The following is a 22,307-nucleotide window of genomic DNA, read 5'->3' on the forward strand; positions in this document are numbered from 1 at the left end:
TTAAAGATATTTTTAAGCCCTAATAATTTCAAAACATCCAAGGCTGTTGAGCTGGAATATTTTAACAGCTTTGCTTTTGCAGCAAAGCAATTTCTATCTATTTTAAAAACTCCCTTGCAAGAGGTGGTAGTTGATATTAATGAAATGTAACAGTTGTCTTGCTTTGCATTCTGATAGACTGTCTGGATGGCAGCTTACAGCAATTTCACCATGTTGCTCACAATTCCCTTGAAGATGTGCAGCTGTGACATTTGTTTAGACTAGCAGATAAGGCACAGGGAAAAAGTCTTTGAGAAGAATACGTGTTTCTGTTTTTAGATGAGTTAAACAATAGCATGAGTGAAACCATTTTTTTTAACCAGAAGTTTAACAAGATAGCTTAATTTGAGGCCAGGACCAGAGGATTATTGTTATTGTACAATACTTAGTTTCCTGTAATTGATCTAAAACAGCTGAAAAAGAAGCTATAATTTTAATAATTTTCTCCATTATGCATGCAACAAAATAAGTGGGCTTTGTGATAGAATAGGACAATTCCATCCCAAGAGTCCTTTGTCCCAGCATCAGTGTATGACTCTGCTAATTCCACAGACCGATATATATAAAAGAGGCCATCTTACTATATTCTTGTTCAGTTGCTTCTTTTGCTTTAAGAAAATAGCATGTGTTGTATGGGAACAGAACATAGTTTGACATGCTGACTTGACTGTAGTTCATTTTATTTCATTATTCTCAGTTAATCCTTTTTTCTTCACCTTTTAATGCTAAAGTCAAGCTGTATCTTGGTAAAATTGAGACTGAATAGGTCTGGCTGGGCATATATTATTGGTCCACGTCTTTTTGAAAATGGTCTGAAGTATTAAAGCACAGCTGGACACAATTTATAAACAGCTGCATCTCAGGACTGCACACATCAAATTGAGATTTACATTCTTGGATTTTTTGGTAAATGGAAGCTGATGAGCTAATGGGTGTATGCTGTATACTAATACTCTGAATTAAGTAGAGTAGATGTCAAATAAATTAAATACAACATTTAGAAAACATAGGTGTGGCATGTATAATTTCCAATCTTAGGAGCTAGAAAGCCTTTACTGCTTGATCTGGGAGTAATGGAATGCTTCTCAGTCATCTCTTCGCACAGGTAGATGAACTACTCTGCTGCTGGAGTTCTGACTCCAAACCCAATCCCTTTCAAAAACATCCCATCCCAAACACTCCAGTTTTCCTTCTGCCTGTAGTTCAACAGAACGTGGGCTTCTTTGGTGTCTCTTCTCAAAATAGGGAGCAGGGAGTTGTATTATGCCATCCATCTGAGGCAGGGTTGTTCTTTCGTTCCTGCTTTCAGCCTCTACCATGCTCTGGGTTTGGAGATTCAGCCAAGATCTTCTTTGTCCATGGGACAGGCACCCTCCTTTGTCTCTGTGGGAAGGCCTCTGCAGAGTTCCTGTATGAGCTGCCTCCTTGTATCAAGACCAAGACCAGAAATGATTTGATATAGCCCTTTCTGGAGTTGCTGTATTATCTCCCAGAATGGCTTTCATTCCTCCTTCAATGGTTGAAGCCTCCACAACAAAGCTAGTTAATTAGGTCTGGAAGGCAAAGAAAATGGTCCAGTAGTGTTGGTCTGTTTACTGTGTCAGAGATGCAATCTCAGAGAGATGCTACCTCACCCAGTTCATGGAACCAGTCTTTGGTCTTTGACATGATGTTTCACTATTCTTTCAGGTCTGTTGCTCACCAACAGTGTTCACACTGGGACTTGAGCTGATGTTTCCCACTTCCTTTCACTCTGTATTCACAGCCACAAAGAGTGAGACAGAATCATTCACCAATTAGTTAATTCATCTAAGGAACTGGAAATAGATCTTGCCTACTCAGATCAGTTGGCAGACCTGAGACAGCTACAGTGGTGAGAAGACAGCCACATTCCCACTCCTGCAGCAGTGAAGAGGGGGAGACAAGAGCACTCTCAAGTTTCTCAGTTAATGTCAGAGAACCTAAAGTTCTTAACTGGAAAAAGTCCAGAACTCTCGACCTCCCAACAGAGGTCTCTGAGTGCTTGTTCGTCCCAAGGTGGAGAATAACTATTTCCCAATGCACCCTGATCTCCTAGATGTCAAATGTCCTTGGGTTTAGCTTGATGGTGAAAATCTCATTCTCAAGGTGGTTCACAAGTTTTACTGACTCCCTAAGGAATGCTTCAGTAATTTATACTGGCAATAGACATTATTTAGGACATAGCCTTGGATCTAGTCTCCTTATCTGCATCTCTTTTGACCCGCACTTTGGTAAGAAGAGAGCTGGGCAGTACAGGAAGCTGCCAAGGAGTAGGGTGACCAGATAGCAACTGTGAAAAAATGAGACAGGGGATTGGGGGTTTTATGTGCCTATATAAGAAAAAGTCCCAAAAAACAGGACTGTCCCTTTAAAAATGGGACATCTGGTCACGCTACCAAGGAGGAGATGAAGCTGTTGTGAAATATTGAAAGCTAGACTTGATGCCCATCTTAGAGATGATTTAAGAATAAAGAAATCAATCCTGATATAATACAGGCCAAGGAAAACATTTTAACCCTCTGCTAAAGCAGATAGGTTAGGACAGACAGGTGACAGGCAGATGGGTGAAGATCAGGAATAGTTAAGTGAGTGTACAGGAAGGAAGTTTGTAGATAGATGACAGGCTGGACTGGGAAGAGGAAAGGAGGTAGATTGAGGGAGGAACTACAGAACCACCTCTATTACAGAAAGGATTACAAGAAGCTGGGAGCACTGCAGACTTTTGACCAGAAAAGCTGTTTTCGATACATCACTGTAGCAGAAGGTTGAATAAAAGGGCTAAATTAAATTGAAACCAAATTTAAACTGTTTCCTAGGGAGACTATGGTAATGCTGTAATACGTGCAATCTTGGTTCCTTTATCTCCCAGATACCATGTTTAAATTGTCTAATAGAAGACATTTTTCATCTGTGCTACATTAGTATCTTGCTTTACCCATGAAACTGTATGTCGACTTTCAGAAAACTAACTTTTTGGCATGAACCTTCCACTAGCAGCAGGATGAACTAGACGATGATGTAACATTTTTTTCCATCTCTATTGTCTGTCATTCTGAGGTATATAGTGGCTCATATATTCTACCCACTGTAAATGTAATCCTATCTACATCATTTAAGGAATAAATTTATAGTATTTGTCTTATGCAATCAACATAACAGTATCCACATAAAACTTGAAGTATTTCTAAGCCTTACAGCTGTGACCAATTATTTAGAATTCCAGCCAAAACAGAATCTCATGTGCCAACATTCCAGACATACACATACAATATGAACAACCTTTAACCCATATTAAACAGCAACAGCTGTTTAAAAACCCCACACATGCAGTATACATTTCACTCTTATGAAATAACAGAAATATACTTTTAGAGAACTGATAAGCAGTCATTACAGTCATACGTACATGGGTGCTAGAGTAGTTCAGAGCAATGCTCTGAGTCTGACAATTTATATAGCCTCTAGTCAAGTGACATCATGTGCAAGCAGGAAGGAGGGCGAAATAGCATGTGGTTGCAACACAATGCTTTTATTAGTGATAATGTGAAGAGTCAGCACTAGATCTGGGTGTGATGAGACCGCCAATAAAAACACCCTTCTGAAATAATGACTGTGTTATTTTCAGTTTAAAAACTGTTTTAATGTCAAGAGCCCAATTATGTCTCTCTGTAAACTCTAACAAGAGGGCAGGTAGTTTGAGGATGTGTGAGCTATTCCTTTAATTAGGTAGCAAGAAGCCAGGCATCATGGGTCTGTGTTTCCTTCTGGAGGCTGCTCCATATGGCTGATGACAGCCTTCTTTTATTAACAGTGTGCTCCTTTAGCTCAAGTGGGAGAGTTCTTTCAGTGCTATGTATGTGAAGATTCAAACACTGTTGATGACTGGTGTGTGTGTGTGTGTGTATGGGGGGAAATAATATATGATATGTAATTAAACACTGTATCATAATACACACATACAAGGAGGCAGAATTAAGGTTTCACAGGTAACTATTATCCTTTCGGTCATGTCCCAAAGTTCATGACGATAGGTGAGGATGGGGATGTAGATCAACCTGTAAACCAAGAGCTTCATCTGAGAACTCAGCTCCTGCTTCACCACCATGGATCGGTACAGTGCCTGCATCACTGCTGCCGCCACGCCCATCTGCCGATTGATCTCACGCTCCCACAGAGATCATAGGTACAAGCAGCGGAAATGAGGTTTATCCACAGGGTGGCTGGGCTTACTCTCCGAGACAGGGTGAGGAGCTGAGCTATTTGGGAGAGCCTCAGATTAGAGCCACTAGTGCAGACACCTGATAAGAATGCCCCCTGGGAGGCTTCCTTTCAAACTCTAACGGGCACGTCTCACTGGGAGGAGGCCCCAAGGCCAATCCAGGACATGCTGGAGGCGTATCTCTCAGTTGGCCTGGGAGCGCTGAGGAATCCCTCAGGAGGAGCTGGAACCTGTTGCGGAGGAAAGAGAGGTGTGGTCCTCCCTACTCTCAGTGCTGCCACCGCGACGCTCACCAGGAAAAGCAGCATAAAGAAGAAGAATGTAACTATTATTCTGGCATTTCCTAAGTTTTGAGTGCTTAATTTTACAATCTTAATGTTTTATGATAGGGATTTTTTGTATGCAATATACAATATGAATCCTTAAGTTATTGTGAGGACCTTAGAATAGATGTAATTGTTGAAATGATTTTATACCGCAAAATTGTATTTAGTAGTGTATTTACATGTTGTGTTAATATTTGTTTCCATGTTATTTTTTTAATTGTTTGTATCTTAATGGGAGTTGCTCCTTTAAAAACAGAGCGATACACTTAATTGCAGAGTATTTTCAGGGACTGTCTCTTCTGTGTTTGTACAATGCCTAGCACAGTGGTGTTCTGGTCCATGACTAGGGGGCCTAGGACTATGGTAATACAATAAATAAATAATGTGAGACTGAATGCAGTGTGGAAGGTTTTCCCTGTTTCCTGAAAGTGGAATAATTTTTCTTGTGTAAGCTCCAAAAAGAAAATAATTTGATTTAGTCAACTTATCTTTCAGGAAAGCAATCCTCATTCTTGAAAGTGTAACATTTTGAGGGCTTTGCTAGTGAGCTAAAGTCTTTCACCTGTAGGTTACCAGGCTGAATCCAGCCCAGCTCACCAGGTATTAAAGCCTATTCCCATTTGGTGACCCATGTAGGAAAGAAGTTTGGTGACACTCCATCGCTGTTCCCACACCACCATTACCACCAAGCTTTGCATTAATTGGCAGACTTAGCAGAGAGGCCAAGAACTGCGCGGGCCATGGAAACTGATGTATCTCAGTTTTCCATAGAGGTAGAGTGCTTCAGATCAGGGCTGAGGCATAATAGCATGTTGTTGTGTGTTGGAAGCTTGTCCTGCTACTTCCCTGTATGTACATCATTCACCAATGCTGTTAAGCCAGTCCCTTTCACCAGCACTAAATCCATACCTTTTTTAAAAGTTGAAATATACATACAGTTTAGTTAGTTATAAAATGCAAATAGCCCATTACAAAACATCACACACAGAGCTATACAAATCTTGGCAGCTACACATAATCACACATGGGCAGCTCTGTAACCTTTTCTGTTGTGATTCTTTTTTAGCATGTATCATTCACAGCTTCTTTGACAAGGTCTACATAATGCTGCCAACATCCTTTTTTATTATATTTACTGCAGTCAGCTTCTCAGATGGAGAACCTTTCCCAGGAATGCTGAAGTGTCTTACAACATCTTTCAAAGGTTGATTTCCTTTCATTGTCACATGTTCCCAACATCTCTCGGAGTTGCTCAGGTTTTTTGCTTTATGGGTATTTTTGAGCTTTTTTGTTGAACCACAGTGCATTGAAATATGCATCTTCATATTCCCTTTTTAAATTTTGTGAGGGATGTTCAGGTTTTCCAAGGAAATGTGCATCAGAATTTCTTCATTGTTTTGTCCATACTTTTCTGATCTAGAGTTAGGTCTGATATCATCAACAGAATGTTTTCTGCTTTATTTCCCATGGTGTATATAGAAAAATTGGTATTCCTAATTATAAGTCCTGATGTACTAGAACTGTTGAGAATGCCTATCCATTCTGACTACACTAATATATCAGCAGCTTTTGGGGGGGAATATTATTGTCAATGGCCTTGACAAGTAATAAATTATATATATGCTTGGTTTTAATTCTTCTTTCTGACATTAATGTACTTTTAAGGCAGCTTGTTCTTCCCCTCCCTCATTGCTCCTGTAGAACCAGGGGCGGCTTCAGGCACCAGCGCACCAAGCGCGTGTCTGGGGCGGCAAGCCGCGGGGGGCGGCCTGCCGGTCACCGTGAGGGCGGCAGTCAGGCTGCCTTCGGCGGCGTGCCTGTGGGAGGTCCGCTGGTCCCGTAGCTTTGGCAGCAATTCGGCAGCGGGTACGCTGAAGGCGCGGGACCGGCGGACCACCCGCAGGCATGACGCCGAATCCACGATACCAGCAGACCTCCCGCAGTCATGCTGCCAAAGACGGCCTGACTGCCATGCTTGGGGCGGCAAAATACATAGAGCCGCCCCTGTATAGAACTGCCCCCTCCATCTCTCTTTCTGTTGGATTTAGGCATCTTTGCTGAAGCTGCTTTGATTTTGGCCTGCAGCCCAGGTCTCAGAAGAGCTACCTCTTTAAGGAGTTTACATTTCCTGACCCTGCCTGCTATTCTCCTTAACTGTATTCTGTACTGGGGATTTTGCTGACCTCATAGCCTTCTTAGTGTGCTTAGCTCTTCTAGTAAGAGCTGTAAAACATTAACTCTGTAAGTGCCTTCCAATACAAGGACTCCATTCTTTTTTCCATCTAATAGGTGTGTATCAGGTAAAGTAGGAAGCAGTATCAAGCAAAGGAAGGTACTCCACAAGCAAACCATTGTTGTGGAAAGATATGCAGGGAAGGATGGGCATCTGAGGATGAGAGCACAGATGGGGAAATGTACATGTTGAAGATGGACAGTTGAGAGAAGAAGTGGGGGTGGGAGAGGATGTGGATGACGAGCATGAATTTGGCAACGGAAGAGTGTTGAAAGGAAAGACAAGGTACAAGAGGGAAAGAAGAGGAAGAAAACCAGGAGACTGAAAAAGAGAGGTAGAAGAAGGAAAAATAATGGAAAATCCAAACTTTTGGACCATGCGAAGTTGAAAATTGAGGAGCAGAAACAAAAGAAGGCTACGTATAGAAGGCTTCATGTCAAAAGTAATGACAATTCCTTTCTAGAGTTGAGAATCAAAGCCTCCAACAAATTATTTCTTTTGAGTTCTCCTCTGCACTGATCTCTACTCCCTTGATATGTACTCACCCTACCTGCCTCCTCCAGATACAGACCATTCTGATTTAACTGCAATCTGTCTTCATCTGAATGTCTTGGCTTAACAGCTGAGCCCAGCTTCTTCCCTCAGGCTCATGTTTATTGAAAAAAAAATGCATTTAGACCTCACTGCTGATTACAGTGTGGGCCAAATTCAGACCTGGTGTATGAAGATGCAACTCCATTGGCTCTGTCTGTTTTGCATTATACCACAATTCAATTATATAATGATGTTTTCATGCTATTTGCATATATCACTTTTTTAGAGCCTATAGCTACAGTACCATTATCCCAGTTGCAAACAGCACTAGCTTACCCTGGATACCATGACATTTCATAACATGAGAGATGAAACTCAAATTAAAATAAGATGCTTACCTAGAAATAGATTTGTACAATAACTTCTACAACAAATCATATTTGTTAATGTAAAAATAAACACTGACAGTAGAAAGGAGGTTAAGGGGGAAAGTCCATTAGGGATTTCTCACCTGACAGCTGCATTTAGGAGAAGCTGACCCACCATTGTCATTTCATTCTTCAAAGGAATAGCATCCCTCCTGCCAACTTCACACCTCAGGAATGCTACTCTGAACTACAGAAAGAATCAAATATGCTATTAATAAAACCAAACATTGTGAGGACAGGCAGGGAGACAAGTTATTTTCATTTGTAGGCATGAAAAACAGTATTTTAATTGACTCCTGGCTTGCCATTTGCTCAAACATTTGTGAATTATGCTGTTGTCTCTTGCTTTATTAAATCCCGTTCCTATGTGTGATACACACACATTTAAACTTGCATAGAGTGCTAGACTTAATCCATTACTGCCAAATACTGGGATTCCCCAGTCTGACACACTAATACAAGTGTTGACTCACCATTTTCTTTTTAGTACTATATTAAAAGGAATGTTTGACATCAAGTACTAAGATTTTAATCACTTTTGGGACAGCATATCCGTATCTCTTGAATAATAAAAGATGAGAAAATGTTAAATTTAACAGTGTGTGACTGGCATGAATGCAGACTGCATGGACTGTTTGAGATAAGGCAGCCAACAGAAGTGAAATTGATGAGTCTTACTAATAGGAGACCTCATTTCAGCCAACTGCTACAAAATCTTAACTGAGCTTTCATGAGTGAGCACCATTATTTGAGTGAGAATTGCAGGTTGTGTGGATTAGTTAAATCTGACTGTGTGTGCATATATATATATATATATATATATATAAGACTAGTCTACAATTTTTGAGAAGTCATCTGCTTCAGAGATAAAATGTGCTATTTATTATGTATTTTGATATGCTGAATTCAAATGTGACAATTAAAACAACTGATTGGCCACTGTTTCTAAGATATATAAGTTTTTACATTTTATGTCTATGTATATTGTGTAGATAGTAGAGTTTTAATCATAAATTGTAAACCTAGGTCTTTTCATGTGTTTATGGTTGCTTTACATGATAATATTTCACCTTCCTGTTTATGTAATACTTTAAAAATCAGCAAAAAAGAGTTATATAAATAAAATTTATTATGAAACAAAAGGCAAAAAACTATTATGTACATAGTTCAGTGCTATTCAGTGTCTACTCAGCGCTTCTTGGCTTGTCTCTTGTATTCATTAAATGGAGCATCTCTCGTCACTGTCCAGCAATAGTCTGCAAGCATTGATGGGCTCCATTTGCCCTGATAGCATTTCTCCATTGTTGCAATGTCCTGGTGAAATCGCTTGCTGTGCTCGTCACTCACTGCTCCGCAGTTCGGTGGAAAAAAATCTAGATGAGAGTGCAAAAAATGTATCTTTAGTAACATGTTGCAACCAAGGCTTTTGTATGCCTTCAGGAGGTTTTCCACCAACAACCTGTAGTTGTCTGCCTTGTTGTTTCCGAGAAAATTTATTGCCACTAACTGGAAGGCTTTCCATGCCGTCTTTTCCTTGCCATACATATCATGTATGACGCAATACCAGCTTCAGATTGCATCATTCATTGTTTTGCCTAAAAAGCAAGTACTGTCCAAACCCAGTCATAGATTTATTTGTAGATCCAGTCAAAGATGTATTTTACTCATTTCTGGTTTAAATTGAGATCCCTTCCCTTTATAACTCACTTATCCTCCGCCATTCCCAAGTCAAGGGTTGTATATACTGACTCAATAGCATACCTTGAAAACTAGAACCAATCAACAATTGTATGCATCATTTTCGTTCTCAGTGACCCAGAATTAGTAAAGTTTGACTACATTTATTTCAGAAGCATTTTGGCTGTAGTGCAGTATAATTACTGGTAAATTAAGAGGTATTTGTAAGATGTGTCATACATCTAGGTTAGAATTGTCAAAAGTACCCTAGTGATTTAGGAGCCTTAGTCCCATTGACTCTCAAAGAGATGACGCCTAAGTACCACATCACTTTGAAAATAAGATTGAGGCTCCTAAATCTCTTAAGCACTACTAAAATTGAACCTCTAGTTTAGTGTCTCATAAATAAATGAAATAGGGAAATGCAAAACATAGTTCCTCCATAAAGGACCTACCTTTTCCTTGCTGCATAAATCATGAGCTCAAAGAAGGTAAAATAACTTAGGACTGAAGGCTTCTATGGTAGTTTTCAGTTTGGAGTACCTGTTTCTCCCTTTTAAAACTGTAAATAACCCTAACCAGTGGGAAACTTATATGTATTTTCAAGAATACCTGAATAGCAATCCATTCTCAGGAGAAATAAATAAATAAATATGAGGGCAGGGGGCAGAGGGAGGAGGAGAAAAAAAAATCACAGCCAAAATGGCTTCTTAGTAACTCACATAGAGCATTTTATCTATAATCTCTCCCAGAAAAAGAGTTGAAATAGTTTCCTCAGACGCCAGTGGTAGGCTTAGACAATTTGGAACCAGAAGTACAGGCCACGATCCTGCAAACGTGTAAGCACTTTCTTAACTTTACTATCGTGAATAGTCCTGTTGATTTCATTTGGACTACTCATGGTAGTAAAGTGAAGCACACGTATAAGTGTTTGCAGGTTTGGGACCTTAGTATGTTACATAATTCATGTGACTAATATCAACCAACTCAACTTGAAAATGCACTGCAAAACCTTCCTGTGGATTTTTATCTAAGTATCCAGACAATTTGGAAATCTGCATTCCAAATCTTCAACATTTTTACTTGCAAGGAAAATCCATGCAAATTACTGAATTTTCACAGAACCTCTGTGGAATCAAAATAGGCACAAATATTTTTCACAGTTCTAGTCCTCAATCAAACTTTTCCAAACTTCAAATATTTGGGTTTGATTTTTGTTCAGGTCAAGGAACATCAAAGGGTTGAGTTAGTTCTTATTTTATCTGAACCAGTTCATCCATCTCTAATAATACATTAATCTTTTAAGAGCAGAAGTTTTTCCAACCAAGCCAGTGGTGGAAAAGGGAGATAAAAGGCCAAGATTAGCCTGGTTCACTAGAGACAACATCCCCTACCAAATTATATGACAAAAAAGCTGTGGATTCAAAGCCCAGGATTAAAGCCTCCCTGAGCTTCTGTTTATATGCTGTATGTCTGCATTTATGAAATTATTGACTTTAAAATGTATTTTCAATGATGTTTGGAATGTATATTTGCTTTTAACTAGAAATAGAAGATGAAACCCATATTATATTTGTGCTTAGGAGGAGTATTCCAAGTGAACAAGTGAAGCATGCAGATAGAGAACAGGCAAAGCGCGTTGTCTACTCAGTAGTTTATGGAGCAGGTAGGGATCTGTATAGAACTAGAAACAAGTTTATTCTCACTACTGTTTACTTTTTTAGATGATTAACTAGAGCTGCAATGAATTTGAGTTCATTTGAATTTTTAAAAGCTAGCCGTACACTGAATTTCTGAAGGTGAATAATGTGATCTCAGAATATTGCATCTTGATTTTTTTGACTATCATAAAATAGTCTACTTAAAAATCATTCAGAATAATATAGCAGGATTAACACAATATGAATGTTATTCCCTGGTTAAGTTGATGCGTTGACTTATTTTTCATTTTGACTTCTAAGTACATCTGAGCTACTATAAGGAGACTCATGAGTCAATGTAATTCAAACATCTGTCTTTACCTACCTAAAATTAGTATAATTCAGTATGGAATATCTGCTGCATACCACTGGTGGATGCATACATAGAAGATGAAAGAAGTTGTTATCGGATCAAGGACAGAATTTGGCCTTGAATGTTGTTATTTTTATTAACCTCACTGTACTGTACCATAAGTGTAACTATTACTTTACAAAATATTGTAAAGAAATAAGATTTCTGCTCTTTGGAGCTCAGAATTTAATTCAGACAAAAATATACATACCACAATTCCTTTAATATTGGTGACATTTCTGTTTTAATAAAATGGGCTTCTCCTGTATACTTGACTATCATGATCTCATACCACTATGTAAAGGATTTTCCTTTATTATCCCATTCATTTAACGATTTAATCTATTTTTAGATGTGCTGATTTTTTTCTTAATCTACTATAAAGTACTTCAATTTATGTAGCCTTCCTAAAGGTGACCTGCAAAAGGAAAAATAGAGTTTGTTTCTATGTTACTTCTATACAATGTAAAGGGAAGGTCTCCCTCTGAAAAGATTTTGCTTGAAACAAGTGAAGATTCTGAATAAAAATCACTTCCCCTCTCACTTTCCTGGAATTTGTCTTCTCATTAATAAATATATTTTTCCAAGGCTTGGATTTCTAATGTAAAGAATAAATAGAAATAACTTTCAGACATTTCTACATCACAAAAAAAATAAAGGACCCAAATCCAATTTTTATGCCTTTGCATCTCACCTTTAATATTTATTTGGCTGATAGACTGAGAAATGCTAGTGCTCTTAAAGGCAAATTTACTAACACAACTCATTGATTTAACTGTTTAATAAAACATGGAAATAAGAAATCTGGTAGCAGTATAGTTTTAAAACATTAAAAACTAGAGTTGTACAGTAATATCTTGATATAACTACACTTGTATGGTGACTTAGAATCATAGTGGTAAGGGACCGCAAAGGTTATGTTGTCTAACCCGCTGCCAAAGTGTGGGATTTGTTGGGTCTAAACCATCCAAGATAGATGGCTCCAGCCTCCTTTTGAAAACCTCCAGTGAAGGAGCTTCCACAATCTCCCTAGGAAGTCTGTTCCATTGTCCTACTGTTTTTACAGTTAGGAAGTTTTTCCTGAGAATTAATCTAAATCTGCTATGCTGTAGTTTGAACCCATTGCCTGTTGTCCTGCCCTCTGTGGAAAGAGAAAACAACTTTTCTGCATCTTTTTAATGGCAGCCTTTCAAGTATTTCGAGGCCACTATCTTGTTCCCCCTCAATCTCTTCTTTTCCAAACTAAACATATCCAGTTCCTTCAGCCTTTGCTCTTATGGCTTGCATTCCATCCCTTTGATAATCTTTGTCACTCACCCCTGGATTCTTTCCAGTTTCTCCACATCCTTTCTATACATTGATGACCAAAACTGGACACAATCCTTCAGCTGAGGACTAACCAGTGCTGAGTAGAGTGGAACTATCATCTCCCATTGCATTGCTGACTCATGTTGAGGTTGTGATCCACCACAACACCCAGATCCTTCTCAGTGGTGCTGCTGCCAAGCAGTTACCCCCATTCTGTATTTGTGCATTTGGTTTTCTTCCCTGAGTGTAGCACCTTAAATTTGTCTATGTTGAATTTCCTTTTGTTGTCTATACCTCAGTTCTCCAGTTTATCCAGATCCCTTTGAATTTTAGCTCTATCCTCCAAAGTTTTGGCAAACCCCCTAGCTTTGTGTCATCTGAAAATTTGATGCTACATCCAGGTCATTAATAAAGATGTTAAACAACACCGGACCTAGAATAGATCCCTGTGGTACCCCACTTGAAACCTCCCTACAATCTGACATCATTCCATTACTAATTACTCTTTGTTTGCAGTTGTTTAACCAAATATGTATCCACTTAATGGTGGTTCTATCAAGCCCGCATTTCTCCAGCTTACTTATCAGAATGTCATGTGGGACTATGTCAAAAGCCTTGATGAAGTTCAGGTATATTATGTCCACCACATTCCCCCATCCACCAAACCAGTTACCCTGTCAGAGAAGGAAATCAAGCTGGTTTGGCATGATTTGTTCTTGGTAAATCCATGCTGGCTGCTAGTGATCCTTCATCCTCCAGGTATTCTCAAATTGAATGCTTTATACATTGCTCTAGTAGCTTCCCATGTATCGAAGTCAGACTGACTCGTCTATAGTTCCCCGGCTCCTCCTTTTTCCCCTTTTTAAAGATGGGAACTATGTTAGCCCTTCTCCAGTCTTCTGGAACCACTCCTGTCATCCATGAGTTTGCATATATTATTGCCAGTGGCTCCGAGATTTCTTCAGCTAATTCCTTCAGTACCCTCAGGTGAATAGCAATCAGGTCCCGTTGATTTGAATTCATTCAAACTGTTCAGAAGATCTCTGATGTATTCTTTACTTATCCCAATCTGCATCTCTTCCCCTTTATTGTCTATGGTAAATTCACTATACATTTTATTTTTTATGAGAAGACTGAAGCAAAGTAGGCATTCAGCAGCTTTGTCTTTCTATCCTCTTCCGTTACCAGCTCACCTTCTCCACTGAGCAGTGGACTCACACCATCCTTGATTTTTCTTTTTTGTCTGACACTTAGTAGTCTTCATGAATTCTTCCCCCATTTCAGAGACCTCTACCTATTTACAAATTTAGTTATGTTTGAAGCGCAACATAGCAAATGAAGAAAACAAAATGATGGTCATATCATATAGTTCTTTTCTGGTCGTTAAGCCTTTACCCTTGGATCACATTTCCACAGATTACACTTGGATCACATTTTCAAGGTCTTCCATGAGAGCTAGATATGTACTTAAAAAACAAAAACAAAAACCCTGAGACTCTGACCTAATCACTGGCCTCCAGGAGTTAGTACTTTAACACAAAAACAAAACAGCATGAGAAGTGACAACACTACAGACTTCCTGTCTACTTTGAAGCAATTCACTTCACATGTGCCTCGTTCATCTGTAAAAAATATAATGAGGAGCACCAAAGTATCTGTTAATTAATTAATTAAATCCTAAATTAGGCCATGTCTATGTATAGCATTGCAGGGGTACAGCTGTAAAGATACAGCTGCACATCTGTTAAAACCATCTCCATGAGTGGCATAAGCTTATGCTGGCAGGAGAAGCTCTCTCATTGACATAGCACTGTGCACGAGTGCTTATGTCAATGTAACTTATGTCGCTTGGGGGGTGGAATATTCACATTTGTTACAGTTCTCTTGTGAAGCCAGAAGTAGTTTCCTAACTGGTATAGACAGACTATGGTAATTCAGTTTTCTGAACAATGAATGCGAAATTTTGGGGAAGTGGGGGAGAGTTAAATTAATTGGTCATCAAACAATAATACAACACTGGAATAATTCCATTAGGAGTCATCCCAGATGTCTTGCAAATTTCTGATTCTAGCACCTTGGCTAGATTTGTTCTTCTAGACATCTGACATAGCTGAGTACAAAAAACTATAGAATTGTTATGAAATGCACATCAGACTGACAGTGATGGCATTTGGGTGGCTGAAATCCTCCCTCTCTCAAAAACGCAAGCTAGTTTCTCTTGACATTATTACTGTGACAACTAATATTTTATATCTCTGGTGCTTCAAGACATTGCCTTTCAGCAAATGTTATTTGCAGACACAATGTTGTTTTTGTTCCTATGTAGCTGACACCTAAATATCTGTCTTTGAAGGCTAAAATCAATATGTTGATGTATGGTTTTATTTGCACTTGAACTACTTGGTTCATAAATTTCTTTAAATTGTACCTCTTAGCTTTTAATCTCATACCATGGAAAACTCTGATCTCATTTTTCTCTCATACTCCTTTGCTTTATCTTGTTACATATTCACTTTGATATAGTTTTACTTACCCAGCATCTAGATATGTGTTATAAGTCTTGTTGCGACTTTCTCTACACTTCCTTTAAAATCCATCCTTTCTCTTCCATCCCGCCTGTTAAAACCTTGGTCCATGCCTTGATCATCTCTTGTTTCAATTACTGAACTCTTCTTCTCTGTTGCTTCCATGCATTCCACTTCTCCAGCTTGTCCAAAACACCCTACCTAAAATCAGTCGGCCCCCTCACCGCCATCCTCACATCTCTTCATTCACTTCCCTGCTTATTCAACATTGAATTCAATCTCCTTATCCTCATATCAAGGCTCTCCATAAATCTACCCCTGACTAGTTTATGAATAAAAATGAACAAAACTAAGAACCCTGCAGGATACATTGTATGAATCTAAAATACAGATATTATCCTAAAATTCGTATTTAAGCTATTAAGATGTAATATGCGGTGGGGAAAGCCTCTGCTGAGTGGCACCCAAATTCAGTAAGGCATTTCAGCGATGAGTTTAGTCCTTTCCTAATCAGTGAAAACACTTAAGCTTAAAATGAAACATATACTTCAGTAGTTTGCTGAATCAGGACCTTAGTGTATGTGATCATCCACATTTGTGAAAATAACTACAGTGGTCGTATTCCATTAGTCAATGTACAGTTCAGTATTAATGTTTATAACAAAGCAATATTTACATGATTTTATGTTCTACATTATTGTGCACAAGGTAAAGAACGTCTTGCTGGATGTTTGGGAATTACTCCTCTTCAAGCTGGTCAATTTATAGAGAGTTTTCTGATGAAATACAAGAAAATTCATGACTTTACAAAGAAAACCATTGAGCAATGCCACAAGGAAGGTAATAAAACCTATAAGATGCATTCTTGTTGACTGTTCAGCTGCTCTGCTACATTTTACAATAAGGACAGAGACTCAACTCAGATAATGCTTGTAGGATGAGAGAAAAAGTTGCAAGGAATGATGAAAATATCCACCCCTGATTAATGTGGTCTACCCTGCGTTATGCTGGCAAACTGGGAGGATCTGGTTGGATCCACCACAGCTGCTTCTTCCCAGATATTGTTATTTACTGGGAATGCTCTTTACCATTTGTGAATGGCAAGAAGTTCCTTTCTTTTGAATATGGCTCTTAACGTCCAGTTATTCATATTTAAAGTTACTTTGAGATTAACTTACTGCAATGCAATGTACATACCACCATATTGTCAAACTAGTTAGAAGTTGCTGCTAGGGCATAACACAGCCTGCTTAGTAAGCCCTGTTTCACAAAGAGAGCACGTTATGCCTGTGGCCGTGATCTGCACTGGCTACCCCATGATTTTTTGGTGAGCTTTTGGGTATCAAAGGCTATAAAGTACTAAAAGATATGAACTCAAAACACCATCTGTGTGTCCCATGTAATATCACAGCAGATGTGATCCTCTGAAGAGTCTAAGCTAACAATTTAGTGGCTGTCTACACTTAAAGCACTGCAGCTAGGGTGACCAGATGACAAAGGTGAGATATCGGGACGCGGGGGGGGCAGAGGAGGGAAAAAAAAAAAAAGCCGCTGGAGCACCTCACCCCCCCCCCCACCCCCCCACTAGCTCGCCTCGTCTCCACCTCCCCCTGTAGGGGAAGGTGCCCAGCTGGTGCAATCCCGCTCACTCAGACAGCAGCATTTCAGGCACCCCGGGATTAGGAAGTGAGCGGCTGGGGCGTGCTCAGCCTGCGGTCACTGTGACCCTACCGAGTTGCCCTGCGCATGGGGCGAGTCTGTCCCCACGTACAAGAACGGCCTGTAGTGCCGACCCACCCGTGGCCTGTCCCTGCGCTGCAGCCCCGGGGGGTTCAGGGCAGGGCACGGCACGCGCAACAGCTGGGCAAAGGGGCCGGGGGGACACAGGAGCCCTTGAGGAATGGGGGTCACCAGCCACCCCAGGGGAGGGGGCCGGTGGGCAGCAGCTCTGCCCCTCAGGCGTGGGGTTTGGGCGCAGCACTGGTGGCCCAGCCGGGTGCCCCACAGCCTCTCCCACCTTCATATGGCTCAGGACGCTGGACAAACAAGCAATTTTGTCCTCCCCAAATCCCTGCCCTGGCCCTACCTTCTTCATGGCCGCGGCACACAGGCTGGTGTCACCACCATACAGCTGATCAGCGCAAGCCTGGGAGGGATGAGGAATGTGGTGTGCTTGGGGAAGAGGCGGGGATTTGGGGAGGGATCCGAGGGGGTGGGGCTAGGGCTGGGCCAGGGCAGGGATTTGGGGAGGGATCCAATGGGGGAAGGAGGGGATGGAGTCGGGGCGGGGGGGCGCGAGCCCCTCCGGGGTGCGCCGGAGTGGAGGGCAAAATTGCTTGTTTGTCCCGCGTCCTGACCGAACGTTGGTCGGGACGCGGGACAAACAAGCAAATATCGGGACAGTCCTGATAAAATCGGGACGTCTGGTCACCCTAACTGCAGCGGCACAGCTGGTGCAGCTGTGTCACTGTAGCGCTTAGTGAAATATTAATTATGCCGATGTGAGAGCTTCTCCCATCCACCACCCAAGAGGTGGCTATGTCAATGGAAGAAGCCCCCTGTCAACATAGCACTGTCTATGCTTGGGGTTAGGTTGGTATAACTGCGTCGCCCAGGGGCGTGGATTCTCTACTCCCCTGAGCAACGTAGTTATATCAACATAAGTTGGTCTAAACCTTAGATTTGGGTTGGTGGCAGGATGTCCTCTGTGAGGGGATTTTCACTTTAGAATTAACTTTTTGCTTTTCATCCATCAGAGCACTAGACTCACCTGATCTTTTCTCAAACTTTCTCAGAGGAGAAGGTTGGTTGGGGAATGATAGGATAAAGTAAAGGTCTGTTTTTCCAGAGGTTGATCTGATCCGTTTAATGTCTGTGTTGCTACTTTTGGTAGTGCATCTATAGTGTTTGATAGGCATAATTGAAACATTGAAATATATAACAATAAACATTTAGTGCTCAATGTAGGCAAAAAGCAACAGAGAGTCCTGTGGCACCTTTAAGACTAACAGAAGTATTGGGAGCATAAGCTTTTGTGGGTAAGAACCTCACTTCTTCAGATGCAAGATGACTAACACGGCTACCCCTCTGAATGTAGGCAAAGTTATTGGCATGTTGACTTTCTATGATTAGTTTTGAATTTGTGTGCATGTACACATGCATGAAGGCAGGTAGAGCTGTTCAGGAAAAAAGGAGAATAATTAGCAACAAGACAAGGCTGTTCCTAGGAGCATTGGTACCGCTTGGTGCAAATGGCGTTAGATGCCTCCCCAACAAGTTGCGTAGTCATTTATTTGGTGCTTCCTTCCTCACACCAACGTACCTGATCTCTTAAGATGTGTCACTTTATCCTTTTGATAATTTTCAAGTTCTTTTTTGAGTACTTGCCCATATATATTATTACTCCTGGGGGAATTCTGTGTCACTGTGTGGCACAGAATTCATGTCTTGCACAGATTTATTTGCTTCCTCTCATAAAAATGCCTTTCTGATGGGGAAACAAAGGGAAGCTGCATAAGCGGTCATAGGCTGCTCCACACCACATGGGTGTGTTGTTTTGGGTGCCTGGAGCAGCCAACAGAGAGGTAAATCACTGGGGGGAGGGGCGGGCCTGGGAGCACCCCAGCTGGTGCTGGGTCAGATCTGCCCCCCATCTGCCCAATGCCCATGCATCTGGACCGCCCCATACCCAGACTCTGCCCTGTCAAGCCGAACCCCCCCACACCCAGAATCCCCCCCCACTGAGCCTCCCATACCCTCACCCCCTGGACCCGGAGCCCCACTGCACCCATAGCCCCCACCACACCTGGCCCTTCCCAGCCCCATTCCGGCCAGTAGCTCCTATCCTGCGCTGGGCTCAGCTGCTAGTCCCTGCTGGATTGAGGGTGGGGTAGGAGCGCACTTCCCCTGCACAGAGCACTTGGGGCTGGACCAGGGCTGGAGCTGGATCAGACACACTCCCAAAAAGCTCCCCCAGATTTGCACTCCCCCGTTTCCTGCCCTCATCACTCCTCAGCCATGGAGGGAGGTGTCACTGTACAGGGAACTGCTCCCACATCCGCCTACTCCCTGTGCATCCAGACCCCCCGGCATAGTCCCATCCCCCCTGCATCTGGACCTCTGCATCCAGACCCTCACCCCTACACCTAGACCACCCCCTGTTGAGCACCCCATACTTGAATACCCACCCTGAGAAGTCCCACCCCCTATGCACTTGGACGTCCCCACAAGCCTGCCCCACCCTATTGAGCCCCAACCAGTTGAACTTGTACCCCCCCCAGCAAGCCCCACTCTCCCAGCACCCAGTCTCCCCACAACCAGAACCCCCCTGTAGTAAGAGGCGGCCCTGAAACATAAACTCTTGCGTCAGAGGCCTAGTCTGAGGCCTGAACCAAAGTACTTCCAGGCATTGCTAAGCAAAAACTGGGCTGTGAGCCAGAGGCAGGCCCTGCTCACAGAAGTTGGCAAGAAGAGGGCTGCTAGAAGCAGGTGCATCTTAAAGACAGGGTCAAAAGGACAGCATGATGGATAGAAACAACATGATCAAAGGGGAGACAGCACCCTAATGAGCCAAGAGGCTGTACCTCAATCTGTCAGTAGGGATGAGTAATCTGTCCTGTAACTGTATAAAAGTAGGTCCTGGAGTGCGCATCTTTGTCTGGCCTAGGGGGCAGTGGAAAGTCCCGCCACTGACTAAGCCGATCCATTGCCAGGAGGCACAAATTCGTAGTATGTCTTGTAGAGTCTACGGGAAACTATTACTGTGCTTCGTTTGACAATAAACCTGGCTCGGGTTCCTTCGTACCTTACTAGAGTCTGTGGTCATTGGGGGTTCTCTCGGGGTCTGCTGTGTCAGCTATCTGCGCAGAGCTGGGGCGGCACACAGAGGGAACACGCACGCAGCCGACTGTTATCATCATCGAACAAGAGCAGAGCATCACACCGGTAGCTACTGACAACACCCCTCTACTGAGCCACAGTCACCTTCACCTGGACCCTTCCTCCAGAATCCCATTGCCCTTGCACCTGAAACTCCCTCAACAAGCCTTTGTTCATCCAGATCCTCCCTGCACCCAGACCCACCCACTGAGCTGCTCGCACCAGATCCCCCACACAGAACCCTCTCACCCTGCACCTGGATCCAGCCCCACACACTAAGCCCCTCCACACTTGGATCCTGCCGGATTGAGCCTGCCTGCCCACACCTTGTGCATATGACATGGGGCTGCTAACCCTGGGGAGTTGCTTCACCTGCTACTCCTGAGGGATTTCTGAACCAAAAAAATAAAAATTCTGTGGATAGTATTTTAAATTTCTGCAACATTTATTTATCAATAAATAAATGTGGAGGCTCCAGGATGGCAGTGGGGAGCACAGGCCACTGGCTGCATTGAGGTGGGAGACCACACTGCAGCCTTCCTTCGCCTGTCCCACCCCCCCTTCTCACCCCTCAGACACAGACCTCTGGCATGGGCCCAGCCCTTGCACTATGTCAGGGTCAGGTGCAGCTTCATCGCTGAGACTGTGTCCCAGAGGGGAATGGGCTACAGGGTGATCTCCTACCTCTGTGCAGCCAGTGGCCTGTGCTCCCCACTACCATACTGGAGCTTCCACATTTATTTATTGACATAAAATCTGCAGAATTTTAAAATATTGTGTGCAGAATTTTTATTTTTTGGTGCAGAATTCCCTCAAAAGCAGTATTATATTCCGCTCTTGATCAGATGCAGCCCATGTGCTTAAGATTGGAGTCTTTTGGCCAGCAGTGTCCGCTGGGCCCATGCATGCATCCTGAATGTCCTTGCACTCCCATACTACAAGCATAAAAGGCAGTGTAGAACCAACCACCACTCACCACCTTTGGCTCCAGTTGGGGAGCAGGGTCGAGGCACAGGGATTTGCCCCAGTCTGGAGCCCACCCACCCACAAGCCCCTATGCCAACCCTGCTCCCTGGCAGGAGCACTGGGTGGAGCGGGGCAAGCCCCCATGCCCAGACCTCACTCCCTGGCAGGAATGCCAGGTGGGTGGAGCAGGTTGGGGCACGGGGCGCCTATTTTTCTGGGAGTCCCCAGTTGGCCAGGGCCCCTGGGCATGGCCCCATTGGCCCCATGGCTATGCCACTGCTTTGCCTCTCTCCTTACTTCACTCCTAGGGTCTGGATACTCACTAAAGACAAATGGGGATGTGTAGAGGGCACAGGATTTAATACAAGGAGAGTCTGCAGCTGTTGGCCCAAAAAAACAAAAAACAAAACATTCTTCATGGCCCTGCAGCCATAGATACTAAATACAGTTCAAGAGCACAAATGCTGACTGATGCACAGAAGAAATATGTAAAAATTTTGGCTCTTGAATTGGATTATAGCTTTGAAACTCTGAGGCTGAATTTTTGTGGGCCAGCAGCCATCAAATCTATTTAATGAAGAATAGGTTCCTTAGGCTGTTTTATGCTGGAGCACATCATATATCAATATAATGTAGTATAATTTGACATGAGCAGGGTTCATTCTGGGAGCAGAAGTCTTATTCAGCAAGTATCTCAAAGAGAAAAAAAGAGGACAGGTTTTAAAATTTTACAGTAATTTGTAATGATGAACCAATTCCTTCACTACCCCAAACAATGACTTATGAAAATGTAAGTTTAATAAAATAAATATATAATTTGTAAAAGTGCACTTGTCTGTTGGGTGCATGCATGCATCCTAGCCCACATGTCATACTCCTCAGTCCTGTCAGAAGGGAACATTCTGGGACCTGTAGTTTCCCCAGCTGGAGCACATATGACCAGGAAGGAGTTATGGGGCTGGAGGATCATGTGACTGCTTTGGGAAGGGGGACTATATAAAAAGAAGCCTGATCTCACTCTGAGAAAGTCAAGGTAGAGACATGACCTGGAGGGAGACTCTCCAAAGTGTAGGACTTGAGAAAATTGCTACTGTAATACAA

General features: G+C 42.2%; 1 protein-coding gene across 1 annotated transcript in view; it reads left to right on the plus strand.

Annotated features, from left to right (window-relative positions):
• Positions 1–22,307, plus strand: part of POLN (DNA polymerase nu) — a 201,008-nt gene that overhangs the window by 122,979 nt on the left and 55,722 nt on the right. The window contains exons 16-17 of the mRNA XM_034772539.1: positions 11,061–11,143; positions 16,071–16,202. Coding sequence (XP_034628430.1) covers positions 11,061–11,143; positions 16,071–16,202 — 215 coding nt within the window. The remainder of the gene's footprint in view (positions 1–11,060; positions 11,144–16,070; positions 16,203–22,307) is intronic.

Source organism: Trachemys scripta, chromosome 5, assembly GCF_013100865.1.
Source record: "Trachemys scripta elegans isolate TJP31775 chromosome 5, CAS_Tse_1.0, whole genome shotgun sequence".
Lineage (NCBI taxonomy): Eukaryota > Metazoa > Chordata > Testudines > Emydidae > Trachemys > Trachemys scripta.